At 33.2% G+C, this 14,482-nt stretch overlaps 1 protein-coding gene across 5 annotated transcripts in view; it reads left to right on the plus strand.

Annotated features, from left to right (window-relative positions):
- The first annotated feature begins 1,767 nt into the window (after positions 1-1,767).
- The window catches only part of LOC145330281 (uncharacterized), a 47,489-nt gene continuing 34,774 nt past the window's right edge, over positions 1,768-14,482 (plus strand). For all 5 annotated transcript variants that reach the window (XM_080174913.1, XM_080174914.1, XM_080174917.1 and 2 more), the window contains exons 1-11: positions 1,768-1,902; positions 3,095-3,159; positions 3,674-3,782; positions 4,109-4,158; positions 4,642-4,689; positions 5,378-5,409; positions 6,576-6,645; positions 9,443-9,500; positions 10,134-10,206; positions 12,925-12,983; positions 13,616-13,639. In XM_080174913.1, the coding sequence (XP_080031039.1) occupies positions 1,862-1,902; positions 3,095-3,159; positions 3,674-3,782; positions 4,109-4,158; positions 4,642-4,689; positions 5,378-5,409; positions 6,576-6,645; positions 9,443-9,500; positions 10,134-10,206; positions 12,925-12,983; positions 13,616-13,639 (629 nt within the window). In that variant the 5' untranslated portion in view covers positions 1,768-1,861. The remainder of the gene's footprint in view (positions 1,903-3,094; positions 3,160-3,673; positions 3,783-4,108; positions 4,159-4,641; positions 4,690-5,377; positions 5,410-6,575; positions 6,646-9,442; positions 9,501-10,133; positions 10,207-12,924; positions 12,984-13,615; positions 13,640-14,482) is intronic.

A 14,482-nucleotide genomic window follows, 5' to 3' on the forward strand; every position in this document is an offset into this window, starting at 1 on the left:
ATGGATGTTGTCATCCTTGTTATATTAAGTATGGATATTGTCATCTTTGTTTTAATAGTTATTTGCCCTTTATACTTTTTAAATCTGTGTACATTTTCAATCTACTGCATAACTGTTTTCATCCTTGTTATATTATTAGTCTAAGGTTGTATTAATTTTCATTGTTTTTTTTTATACCCAGGCAAATAAAAACTTTATCCTTACTTAAATGTATAAACTTACTCATTATAAAATATTAATATTATTATACAGTCATTTATCATATCTATACATCGTATACATGTATTGTACATATTGCCACAATGGCAAAACTAATAAGAGGCAAATTAGCTTGTAGAAAGCTTTCGATAAAATGCCAGAAAGGTAGCTGGACAAAGTGTCTAAAAAAATCAGCCTTGTGACGTCATAAAAATGAGGCATTATCCATCTCCTTTTTAGGAGTTTTCTTTCCCACTTCTCCTCTCATCTCCCTGATTTTTATGACGTTACATGGCTGAATTTTGAGACACTCTGTCCAGCCACGCATGAAATATTCTTTTTAATATTTGCGTGACAATCCACATAAACTACCCAAACAGGTCGATTTATAAAATGTATTTTAACTTTTAATTTTTATGTTTAAGCAGTATGAATATATAAAAATCCTCTTTGAGAAGAAAAAAAATTAAACTGGCCCCCATACCCAATTATAAGTAGTAAGTTTGTTTGTTTTTGATTTCAATAGCTACTAAACCGATTGAGTTATCAATTTTACAGAAGTTTTGTGATTATTTTGGCAATTTTCTTAAGATTTACATCTTAGGATCGTTATACGATATTTCTCATTACCCCCAACCCAATGAATACTGTGCCCTGCCCTTAGATTGGGGCATCGCCGCAAGTATAATATTAAAGTGAATAGAAAATTTTTCATCTACCCGCTTGGTTAAGTATTGTATTAAAATTGAAGTCCTTGGACTAAGGAATAATTAAAATTAATCATGAACAGTTTTCTCTGCACGTTCATACAGTTTACATACAAGTTTTCAATGTTATTGTCTTTACATATTTATTATAGTTTATGTATAACAACACTAGCGGCTGCGTCCCTAGTATCTAGGGATGTTAGAAGAGACATGAAAGTGCAGAAAAATAACTTAAAACCTTACAACGACTTTTTTTTTATAAAAATTAAACAGCCTAAAACCACCCTAGGATCTATAAGAAGCTTCATTTCAAAGGAGAACCATATCGGTTCAGCGGTTAGCGAGATCCATCGCTACAGACAAAAAAAGCTTACTACTTTATATAATATGATAATATAAATATTTGGGGTATTTGTGTCTATAGAAATAGCAATTAGTTGAAAATATATAGTACAGCAACTTTAACTTACATAGACTTTTAAGTCGTTGAGCTAATCTAATTTATAAAAAAAATTATTTCGAGCTTTCCGTTTTGAGTTAAGCCCGTCGATCCTTGGGGCGAAGCCATTTATGCTTATTGGGAAACCTTTATTATCACACCTTTTAGTACATTTGGTTTCTGCAATCTCAGGATTTAATATTCTGGAATAATTCTTTAATGGACTAAGATATGTTGAGAACAAGGACGTCCAAGCTTTATTTGCTGGGTTGGGGGAGGAAGGGATAATCTAATGTATTTCTAATTTTGAATTAAAAAGGGAGTTAAGGGTAAAGAAACCCTTTGGCCCCAAAATTGAATATCCCTGCTTTAACACCCAAGATTAGATTTGATTAATTTATTACTCGTATAATTTTCAGAATTTAAAGGACATTGTAAGTTTTCCTATTAGACCACTGTGGGGCGGCACCCCAACTTTATAAATCACTGTGTGGCAATATAACATAAAAACCACACCATGGACACAAATCTTCTTCTATCAAAGTGTTTACTTTCGTTGTAAGTATAATTTGTTATTCGAAGCTTTTCTTTGTTTAGTATCTGTACGTCGCAACATCGAAACAGGGATGACATAATCTTTTGACCATTGCACTATGAAACTTCTTTTTATCAATTTATTTGTGATTTTTGAACATTTATGTAGTAAAACTACTTGAAGATCAGTGCGCTCATCCTTCTAAATCGAAGATCTCAAATCGTTTAATTGTTAGAATTGTCCCAACGATTTTAAACTTGATTCTTGTAACAAATAATTTGTAATAGATTAAGTAATTTGGGATAGATTAGATATATGGGTTTTCCTTTTTGACTACTTAATAATTTCGTTGTTTGTTTGTCTGACCATCTGATTTGTTAACCGCCTCTTTTATGGATATTGTCATCCTTGTTATTTAATTTTGACTAAATTATATAAGTATTTGTTATTTTTATGTTCACAAATTATGTTTTTTTCTTTTAATTGATAAATCTTTCGGGTATAGTCCCTTTCCTGGTAACGCCTCTTTTTCAGGACGTTTCTTCGTATTTTCATAGTAGATTTTGGTAGGTTATTTTAGGTTCGGTTAGGTGATTGCCTCGCAGAGGCTAGAAATAAGGGAAAATCTTCTGCGAAAATACGACGAAACGCTCCTTAATAGTCGTTGCCACGAAAGGGACTATACCCAACCTTTCTTCTGCATATTTACCATGTCAAAAATATCAGCATAAATTTTGGATCTAAGCTACACACAGACATATAAAAATTCATGCATTATCAGAATGTATTAAAAATTTTTAAAAGCGAAGCTTTTCTATAATTAAGGTCGGTCCGTCCGTACGTCCGCTTTTTTCGTTAATTTAGGCATGTTAGAATTGTCCTATCGATTTCAAATTTTGCATGGTGATTCCTTTAATTTTTATGTGATCTGATCATCCGATTGATCTGATTTTTGGTGTATTGATTCCTGGGACAACAAAGTATAATGTAATAAGCGAAGCAACTCTATAATCAAGTCCTAAAAATGTAAGTATGTCCATAAACATTATCCTTAATCAAGCTGTTTTTCAACAATTTACAATTTACTTACAATTTTGCGTTGACTCTTATACATTTATATTCTGATTATTCAGTTCTGACACTATACAAGTATTAATGTCCGTTTGTCTTACCGTTTCTGTGCTGCACTTTTAACAGTTATAAAAACTATTTTAGTTTGCTAGTACTGGGCCTGAAATCTGTTGGTGTGAGTTCATATGAAGTTAATCAAACATGTGTAGGTAGGTAGTATTCTTACCTGGCTCATTTTTAGTAGCAAAGCTACTCTGTAATTCACTTTGTTTGTCCGTCCGTCAGTCAGTCGGTAATGCTATTTATGTAGTTTTTATAGCTATTAGTTAAGATCTGACTTTTTATAGATGGTTTAATATAATTTTAGGCATAAAATTGGGTTTACGTGTAACAATGTCTCTTGTCTATGTACTTTTACTCCCATTTTGAACCCTATATTTTGACACCCTCTTTGAGACAAAAATGAGGGGGCTGTAGAGGGGTGTAATCCAGACAATCAGAGGGGTGTATTTTTAGTTTTAGGGGGATGGATACAACCCCATTGGTGCCTCCTACACACTAAAATTTAGAAATTGACGCGCATTGCTCAAAACTTTTTTTAACACCCCCCTTAAGTTTAACACCACCTTTGTATCTGGGGGGTGTAGTCCCTTTCCAAAAGGGGGAATAGGGGGTGTTCACTTAGAGGTTGTATCAATGATTTCACTTCTTTATTAATTCTAGACGAGAAAAGATCGCATGAAGTGGGTAATCTACGAAATTTTAACGATGGGGATGATGTCCTATTATCCGGAGAAATTCTACATTCTGACTACTCGTCACTATCTATCAGGTCAGGAGGGAGGGGACATTGGACTGTTTATTGCACTAGTATTATCTTATTTTAACATTTTATTATTCGTTGTCTTAACAACTTTGGGGACCATTGATTTTTTTTTTTTCATTCGTCTGACATGGTATAAAGAAATGTGTTAATGATAGGCTTAAGAAATATACTTTAAATGATATTGCAAAAAAAGATTATTACCTAAATATCTATGATGCCGTAAGTTTAAAATGATAACTGTATAAACCTGATATATTGATTTAAATAATACAAATCCATAAAACTAGTACAATACTCAAACAGCAAAATGATAACCAAATTCATTATTTCAGGACTATTTGGCGAAGGGGTGGTGATCTACTTTCAAAAACATTGATATTAGGTTTGTTATCATTTTATTGATGAAAGTCAAATCCTAAATTGGAGAATCAACTGTAGGATTAGTGAAGAAGTATTTCACATTCTCATTTTTTTAATATACAAGTTTTTTATGTGCTTTAGAAAACTTAAATAATATGCAATTTTGGATTTAAATCAGCTTCCCAAGTTTTTAGAATTTACGATGCTTTACATGTCACATATGATGGTTGTCGATGGGTCATGAAAGACTTTACCTTGAAAGTGTTTTTGATTGTTGTAACTTATTTTCCAGTATGGTTTCGAAACCTATTAATATCCGCTGGATTAGAACTAGTTCTCACACGTTCTCTAAAATGCAATTTTCTACGAATATTAAAATAAAAATCATAAAATTAAGGTTTTGTTAGCAAGGACCTATCTTTTTAATTATACATTTTTTCATTTTAATATCCGCGGTAAGCTGTCTATAATACGTTGCGATAACTAATAACATTATATTGTTTAGATGAAGATAAGAAAGTGCAAGAAGTTCAAGAAGAAACCTATATGCCAACAGGGATATTAAAAAATACATCATCCTTTATATAAAAGTAACTGGATGTTTATGTGTTTGTCTGTGTGTTTGTACCGAAGGATCTCGCTAACCGCTGAACCGATCGGGTTCTCCTTAACAGGGTAGTTCCTTATTGGTCCCAGGAAGGTTTATAACTATTTTCTTGGGGGATTGGACACCCCCCCCCCAAAAAAAAAATAAAAATAGTTTTGAAACTAAAATTAAAATAGTGGGGTCGACTGACCGCCACCCCCCCCTCCAAAAAAAATTCCCGCCACAAATAATTTTTTAAAGATTTTTGTTTCAAATCTAAAATACGAAAAAATAGGTTGATCAAACCTCTTGGGGAACAGCCCCTAGAGGCTAGGGGCGAAGTCGCTAGTCCTTATATAAAAGTAACAGGTTCTGTGTGTGTTTGGCTCACCAATGAATCGATATGGTTCTCCTTTACAATGTACTTCTAAGGGCGTCCAAGCTTTTTCATTTAGGAGGGGGCAGGGGGGTAAAATTTTTTTGGAAGGTATATAATATTTGGGAGACATATAATAAGCTTGATTGTTAAGGAGAACCATATCAGTGCAGCGAGATCCTAAACTATAGAAAGCCAGAAAGACAGACAGACAAAGATCCTATTACTTGAACATTGAAGATAAAATTGGAACTTACATTGTTATTTTTTAATATATATCAGAAATAAGAATGGAAGGGCTTTTGGTTAAGGTAATGTTTATTATGTTTTTTTATCTATAATACAAAGTAGATGTTTGTCTGTCTGTCTGTTTGTTTGCAACAAAGAATCTCGCTAACCGCTGAGTCGATCGGGTTCTCCTTAACAGGATAAATTTTCATAGGTCATGGGAAGGTTTTTAATTATTTTGGGGGAGGGTACCACCATCCTCCCAATAGAAATCACAAAAATATAGATTTTTTAAATATTCTCGCTTTTGTGTAGAAACTTGAATGCAACATAGACAAATTATTTCTCAAATTATATATTTGAAATAAAAAACAAACATTTAAAGTGCCACTAGAGACCTCTAAGCGCGTAGCCGATAGTACAGCTTTATTTAAAACTTTGCACGGTAAAGTGAGAAAAGTACGCGAAAACAAGAAATATAAATATAAATTATACATTGAATATTCTCTTTAATTAAACAGATATATAGATTGGCAGAGTAATGAGGGAAGCTAAGCTTTAAAGGAATAATATTTCTCGCATCGTATTATAAACAGCTTTCCGCGGATATAAAATGAACAATCATAACATTAAAACCAGTTTTTTAGCCCCGAGATGCCGAAGGCACGGGCTAAACATAATTTTTTCATATGAATGAGTACCAGTTTTAATCTCCCGGATATTAATCGGTTTTATATTTCACACTTTGGCACATCGGGGCTAAAAAATGGTTTAAATCTTATAATTGTATATTTTATATCCGCAGAAATCTGTTTATAATACGATGCGACAAATAACTATTATGTGTTCAAAGGGTTTATTAGAAATCTAAAAATGTACTGAATATACTTCACTGAAAGGAAATTTAAAAAAAAATCTGTACAAAACTTTGTAAAATACTCATTTTGAATTGAAATACTTGAAAAGTAGATTTAGAATACATAGAAATACATAATTATGAAATGTCCATCCAATTCCCGAATTGACTACATCCCTCTGGATTTTAGTGGCGAAGCTACTCTATAAATCAAATCGTATGTTTGTTTAAACCATTTTTGTTAAATCGTGATTTTCTCGGCAACAAATTAAGATTGACGGCTTAAACTTATTTTAGATATAATTTAAAAATACGGGAGATGGTTGGAGGGGGAGGGGGGGGGGGTTACAGTGATCAATAGGCTTTTTGATGGAAAGGACTATTTATATTTAGGAAGAAGAATTGCAACTGCATGTAGAAGTGTCCAATGTATCGGCTTCCTGTACTTACAAGCTCAAGATCCCAGGACAGTTCTCATTCTATTCTTTTTAAAAGAGAAGCTTCTCTATAATTAGGGTCGGTCCGTCTGTACGTCCGTCCATAACGGATAGCCTTTTCCCCTTAATTTAGGCATGTTATAATTGTCTTATCGATTTTAAACTTTGCATGGTGATTCCTGTAGAAGTTAGGTACGAGTTAGAAAGCGTAGCATCATTACCAGAATGTCCGTACGTCCATTTTTAACATATTGATTTTTTTTACATTTTAACCAACAAATTTGTATGTGATCTAATTTTCCGATAGTCTGATTTTTGGTATACTGATTCCTGGGACAACAAAGTATAATATTATAAGCGAAGCAACTCTATAATAAAGTCCTAAGAATGTAAGTATGTCCATAAACATTATCCTGTATCAAGCAGTTTTTTAACAAATTTATTTACAATTTTGCTTCGACTTTTATTCATTTACATTCTGATTATTCAGTTCTGACATTATAGAAGTGTTAAAGTCCGTTTTTTCTACCGTTTCAGAGCTTCGCTTTTATGGATGTTGTCATCCTTGTTAAATAGATTCTTAGGAAGACAATTTCTAAAGATAACTTTGCAAAATATCATTAAAGACAAGGATGACCACATCCATAAAAGCGAAGCCCTGAAACAGTAGGACAAATGAACATTAACACATGTATAGTGTCTGAACTGAATAATCAGAATATAAATCGAACGAAACAAAATTGTAAGTAAATCTGCTGAAAAACTGCGTAAATACAGGATATTATTTAAGGACATACTTACATTTTTAGGACTTGATTATAGAGATGCTTCACTTATAACAATGTACTTTGTTGTCATAGGAATTATTTTTCTAAAATTCAGACCAATCGGATAATTTTATCACATAAAAATTTGATGTTAAAAAGTTAAAAAGCAACATGTTTATAATGGACGTACGGACTTTCTGGTATCGATTATAGAGTTCGTTGCTTTCTAACTCATACCTATCTCAATAAAGTAATATATGTAGAGTGATAAATAGCTGTGTAACCCTTTTCCTTATTCAAGCGCCTTGTAACGTCTGTGGGTTGGGTCTTTGGTATCAGCTAAATCTTTCAAAAATGTAAATACAACCGGGAGCTGGCAAAAGAACATAAGGCAAATTGCAAACTAATGTGTACTCAAGGACGCCCAAGCTTATACTTTGAATGAGGGGTATCATATGCTCAAGGCTGTAATCTAACATATTTTAAAAAAACTTTTGGGGTGTCAAATAAAAGGTTTCAAAGTCTAAAAGGGTAAACACCCCTTTACCCCTTAATTAGAGGTCTATGTATGAGCTATTATGATTTTATATTTCTCCTAGGTAAATTCATTTTTGCATTGTCTAAATACTGTTCATTTGTTGAAAAATATTTTGAAAATTATCTATTGATCTCATAAGACTGACAATAACCCAATTACTTAAAATAAGCACAGAGTGATCTGCCACCAACTCAAAGAGAGCTCAACCCTTTATAGACAAATAATTGAAAACAACATAAATTCAGGCAAAAAATAAATTTGGGAGCGTCTGCAATATATTAGTTCTATTTTGTCGCTAGATGTCACTTAAAACTTGATAATTATGATTTGCAAGAAAGTATTTACATCAATAATAACAAGGATGACAACATCCATAAAAGCGAAGCACTGAAACAGTAGGACAAACGGACATTACCACTTGTATAGTATCTGAACTGAATAATCAGAATTTAAAAGTATAAGAGTCGAAGCAAAATTGTAATTATATTTGTTAAAAAACTGCTTGAAGCAGGATAATGTTTATGGACATACTTACATTTTTGGACTTGATTATAGAGTTGCTTCGCTTATAATATTGTTCTTTGTTGTCCCAGGAATCAATATACCAAAAATCAGATCAAACGGTTAATTAGAACACTTGAAAATTTGTTGTTAAAAAAGTAGAAAAATTAACATGTTTAAAATGGACGTACGGACATTCTAGTAATGATTATAGAGTTGCTACGCTTTCTAAATCGTACCCAACTACTACAGGAATCATCATGCAAAGTTTGAAATCGATAGGACAATTCTAACATGCCTAAATTAACGAATAAAAGCTATCTATCTCGGACGGACGGACGGACGGACGGACGTACGGACGGACGGACGGACCGACCCTAATTATAGAAAAGCTTCGCTTTTAAAAATGTCTTGTTAATCACAAATAACTAGGTTTATAAATGCAGTAGTGTAAATCGGAAAAGATGATTATGAATATAATTTTATAATCAGGAGCCTAGTTGTTAGAAATTGATAATGGTAGTTTAAAAAACTTTAATTAAGTTTAGACAGAAATGATAATTTTTTACAAAAATTTTCCCTTTCTTTTACAAAAAGCAAAATAAAGCATTAAACAGCTGAATTTAGAAAGCAAAGTTTAATGAAATTATTTCCTTCTGCAGAATTTTAGGTCTTTGGAATTGGAAATCAAATAGTAAGCTCTTTATACATCTATACTATAAATCTATTGACCCACCCTAATTATAGAAAAGATTTGCTTTTAAGAAAAAAACATATTATAAAGCCTGTTAATAACAATGTTATCGTTTACGCCTCCAGAGGCACTTAAAGAAGGGGGGGGGGGGGGGCTGCGTGATTGGCCTACCATTACCAGGAAAAAGAAGGTCCATATCGGTCCAGCAGTTGATGGTATATTCTTTTGATACAGACAGTCAAACAGAAAACCTGTTTTTTTTCATAAAGAGTTTTATTTCAATGAATAAATTTTAAAAGTTAGAATGAGAACAAAATTATTTACAGGACCTGTGGCAAAAACTCCAAAATTTACATTTTCAACAGATCCACAAAATGAGAGGTAAAATTTATTATTTGTAAATCTCTTAGCTTGATTTGTCTTTTTTTCGTATACATTTATTTATTTCCATTTTCAAATACTTTTAAGGTAGTTTTTATAGCATGCTTTTTTTTGTCATATATGTATTACTAAAAACTTTGGTATATCTCATTAAATCAAATCTATTCTTGAAAATTAAAAATATTTAGTATAACATTTTGATAAAACAGTCTACACTTCATTTCAATTTTTAAAGGGTATAGTTTCTTAATTGCAAATAACCTTTCTAACCTGTACTTAACCTAAACTAATTTAACATCAAATATGTTTTTTCTTTCTTCAAAATGTTTGTTTTTTTCCTAAAATTTTGTTTTGAAAAAAAGATTTGTCATTCAATGTACAAATAGTTTTTCAAAATAGAGAATAGTTATTTCTCGCATCGTATTATAAACAGCTTTCCGCGGATATAGAATGTACAATTATGAGATTAAAACTGGTTTTAATCTAATGATTGTACATTTTTATATTCGTAGAAAGGTGGATATAATACGATGCTAGACATAGTTTTTTCGTAAGGATGAGGACCGGTTCCTATCCATCGGATTTGAATGAATACGGGAAAAATTGCATATTTGTAAAAATCATTGTTTTTAGATTGATGTTTATTGTTGAGGGGCGAGGAGAGACTCCCAGACAAATTCATATTCTTCATTTTGACTCACAACATGTAAGTTTTTAAAATCGAGATATAAATAATAGATTTATAACTCTAGATGGGCTGTCAGGCTCAATAATCCGTCTAAAAAGAAATGTTTTGCAAACGAACACTTTTTGTATGTTTTGTCACCTTACGTTTCATTCTAATAATACGAGCAACGCAATTTTTGGAAGATTTTTCAGAAGTTCTACTTTTTATATCTGATAAATTGAAAAATAATTTTAGGGGGAGAAAGTTACTCTAAAATCAGCCATGTGACGTCATAAAAATGAGGGAGATGAGAGGAGAAGTGGGAAATAAAACCCCTAAAAAAGAGATGGATTATCCCTCGTTTTTACGACGTCACCTGGCTGATTTTTAAGTGACTTTCTCCCCCTTCAAATGATTGCCACATTTTAATAATATGGTCGGATTGTTTTATTATTTAAATAGGTTTGGTTAGATATATACAAATTATAGTAGCAGGATGTCTGTCTGTCTTTTTGATTGACTGTCCAGTTTGAAGTGTCATGTGTGACGTCATAAGAATACGTCTAAAGAGGAGGAATGAGAGAAGAAGAGGGAAAGGAAACCTCTAAAAAAGAGATGGATTTAAAAGTATTTTTATGACGTCACACAGCGCCTCTTCGGTTTTTTCATTTTTTTTCTCTATTACACCAATGATAACGCTTTAACTGTTGTTGTATTTAAGTTTGGACCAACCAACAGATATGTACATATAAAACAATTTTAGCCCCGCTGATAGTTGGATATTATATATAAGAAAAAAGATAGTAGACAAATTTATAAATTCAATTTCATATTCAAGACATGTATGTATGCAACTCAGCAAGGTTGCATGGATAGTTCAATGCATGAAAAATTCCTTTCTCTCTTTTTAACGAGGATGTCATTATCCATGATTTTAATTGATGTTCTGACCTTCATATTATTATATCTATCTGTAGCTAAGAATCCTTGTTCAGAAAAGGTCTATAACTATTTTTGGGAAGGGTAACTTCAACCTTCCAAGAGAAATAGCCCCTGGAATTCATCCCCACACAATATTTTTTTTTTTAAATGTAAAGTGGACTCCCTCCTCCCCCCTTCCTCCAGTAGCCCTGGAGTAACGGGACAAAGTGTCTTAAAATCAGCCATGTTACGTCATAAAAATGAGGGAGATGAGAGGAGAAGTGAAATAGAAAACTCATGAAAAAGAAATGGATAATCACTCATTTTTATGACGTCACATGGCTGATTTTTGAGACACTTAGTCCTCCAGCTACATAACCGCTAGTAATGAATATAGAGTTGACTTGCATTTTAAAATGAAAATCTCTACATTTTTAAGTTTTTTTTTGGAATGATCTATCCAAGTTTCCGTGCATCAAGGATTCTTATTCATTCTCCATATTCACAAATGTAAATAAAATAAAATAATGTCAACACGACTTTTCAAGGGTACACTGATGTCAGGAAGGGAGGGGACAATGAGCTGTTTATAACACTAGTCCTCAAAGTTTTTAATAACATTTTCTTTTTTGTTGGTCTAACAACTTTGAGGACTTTGATTGGGTGATTCATTAAGTTGAGTGTCCAAACATTTCAACCAATAATTGAATTTTCTACAGAAGAGGGAATTTGGTGTATCATCCTTGGGTATGTACATCAATTTATCGGCCATTGTCTTATCTCTTAAGATACACTGTACTCAATGGAACAAGCACAAGAAAGAAAATTTTCATAACTGCATAGATGTTAATTTATCAGTAGCAAAGCTATAATTAATAAATATACGTACATTATCTATAATACAAAGTAGAACGATGTCTGTCTGTCCGTCCGTCCGTCTGTCTCTTAAGATCTCGGTAACCACTGAACCGATCGGATTCTACTCTTCAGGGAATATACCTACTGGTCCTGTGATGGTTTTAGGCTATTTTCTTGGGGGGTGGGACACACCCAACCCCCCCATAAATATTTTTTTTTTCTTTTCTTGCGTAGGTACCAATTTTTCCACAATTTTTTTCTTATGGGGAAGTTAGTTCACATAAAACTACAGGCGGCAGCACCAGTAGTACCTATTTTTTATCTTTGGGCAAAGCCCCTAGAGGCTAGGTGCGAAGCCGCTAGTTATATATAAATTAAAAATAGTAAAAGTATATGTCCTGTTACATTGAAGTGAATTTTCCACGAATAATAAACAAAAATCATAGAATTAGTCCCAGTTTTGTGGGTTCGGGTCTTCGGGCCCTGTGGGGCTATCAAAACTAGACTTAACCTCCTAATTTAGCTATTAATATACTACCCTCAGAAAACAGAAAAATGCGGTGCGATAAAAAAACTATTATAGTAGTTAAATGATTCAAATCTAGTAATTCAGTGGTCGTTGAAATAAACTTTTGATTGCCTAAAATACAATCCTTATAATAAAGTAACAGGATTCTGTTTGTCTGTCTGTGTACCGAAGGATCTCGCTAACCGCTGAACCGATATGGTGCTCCTTTACAGTGTCCTTGGAAGGTTTATAGCTATTTTGGGGGAGGGTACCACCACCCTGCAAATAAAAAAATAAACAAATGCCGCCCTGCGGGTATTTTGGACAACCAGCTAACACCATCAAGTGGCGAAAAAAATACTTTTTGGTAAATAGATTGAAAATAGTTTACATGTCCTTAGAGGCCTCTAGGGGCGTAGCCGCTAGTATACTACATAATGTGACAGTTAATAATCTTTATTTTTATTAAGCTGCATCCAGTTGAAATTGGTGATGAGTTAGATCCTTGTTATGCTATGTGGGGACCCCAAGGAATATAATCATATTAAAAAAGATAATATAAAACATAGATTAATAAATAGATAGTAATAAAGTAGATAATAGACTACAAATCAAAATAGGAAGATGGTAACTTTTAGCTTTCAATATTTGGATTTAAAAACTTAATTTAAAAACATGATTACTTTAACCAAGGTTGGACTGTAAATCGCACTGGCCCCAAAATTTATAAATGGAATAGTAGCTTTCACAATATTCCGCAAGCAAGCTTTCAGTCAAATGCGCTTATTAAGTCTTAAACTTATAGTATAGTTTATCGCATATTTAATAACAGTTTGACCTAAATAGCGCATTTGACTGGAAGCTTACTCACAACTTTACGGAATTTTGTTCGTTAAATTAAAATATTGGTGTCTGTTATTAAATCTTCATTGCAAGGGCGTCCAAGCTTTTTGATTTGGGGATGAGGAGGGTAAAAAAAATTTTAAGGGGGGGAAGGTAATTTGTTTTTTAGGGGGGCTAAAATGAAAAAAATGAAAATTCGTTTGGGGGGGGGAGGTAATCACCTCTTTACCCCAACCCCCTTGTACGTCCTTGCTTGATTGGATTGTACAAACTAACCAATAGTTAAATAATAATCTTTAAAATATGATTTATTAAATCAGGAAAAGGAATCGTTGTTGTTGCCAGGAAAATAATTTTTATATCATATTTTCTCCTCATTATAAAAAAAGTGGTTGTATGCCCGACAGCTTTGTATAATGTTTGGAATAGATCTAGGCAGGTTTTATGCTATTTTAGTGTGAAGGATTAGCAGGGTAGAAGGGTAAGTTTTTAGCAATTCCTTTTATCTAACCTTCAATGCTTTTGCTATTCTCAATAATTTAACAAAATTTATTTTGGCGCTTTACCTCAAAATAGGATAGCGAGCAAAGAACCCAAAACATATTTTAGAAATAAATAATTCAAGTGGGGGGGGGGGGGGAGAGGTAGATTTTAAGCTTTAAGCGGGACTACCCGGTACTTAATATAATGTGGTAAGCCGAAACGTTTCAGCTCACCGGTTGTGAGTTCGAGTCTAACGAGCCTTAGCCTTGAATTATTCTACCAAAACAAACTAGCAGGATTTAGTCATACAGAAATTATATATTTAACTGAATAATATTTACAATGGATGTTTACTATATATATACAACAGATTATAACAATAGGTTAGGTTTGAAGGGGGTGTGGGACACAAGGGCTTAGCCCACGGCGGTAGACAGTCTGCGGGGGTAGCTGTGGTAAAAGGGGAGGCAGCGCCTCCCGGTTGTATAATTGCGTGAGGGGCGCGTGATAGCTGCGTGTCCGTGCCCCTCCCCATATTTGGGCAGGCCAGTTTGACCGCTGGACAGTGGGGTCACCGGCGGTCATGAGGTGAATGGTGATATAATGGGATTAGTGCAGAAGGCTTGTTATGATAAGTCACTGCGTAGCAATTCTGTAAACTGCCCGTCCGTCTGTTGCCGTATTACCACAACCTCCCCTTCA

Source organism: Acartia tonsa, chromosome 10 (genome assembly GCF_053477335.1).
Source record: "Acartia tonsa isolate MP-2025a chromosome 10, ASM5347733v1, whole genome shotgun sequence".
Classification (NCBI taxonomy): domain Eukaryota; kingdom Metazoa; phylum Arthropoda; class Copepoda; order Calanoida; family Acartiidae; genus Acartia; species Acartia tonsa.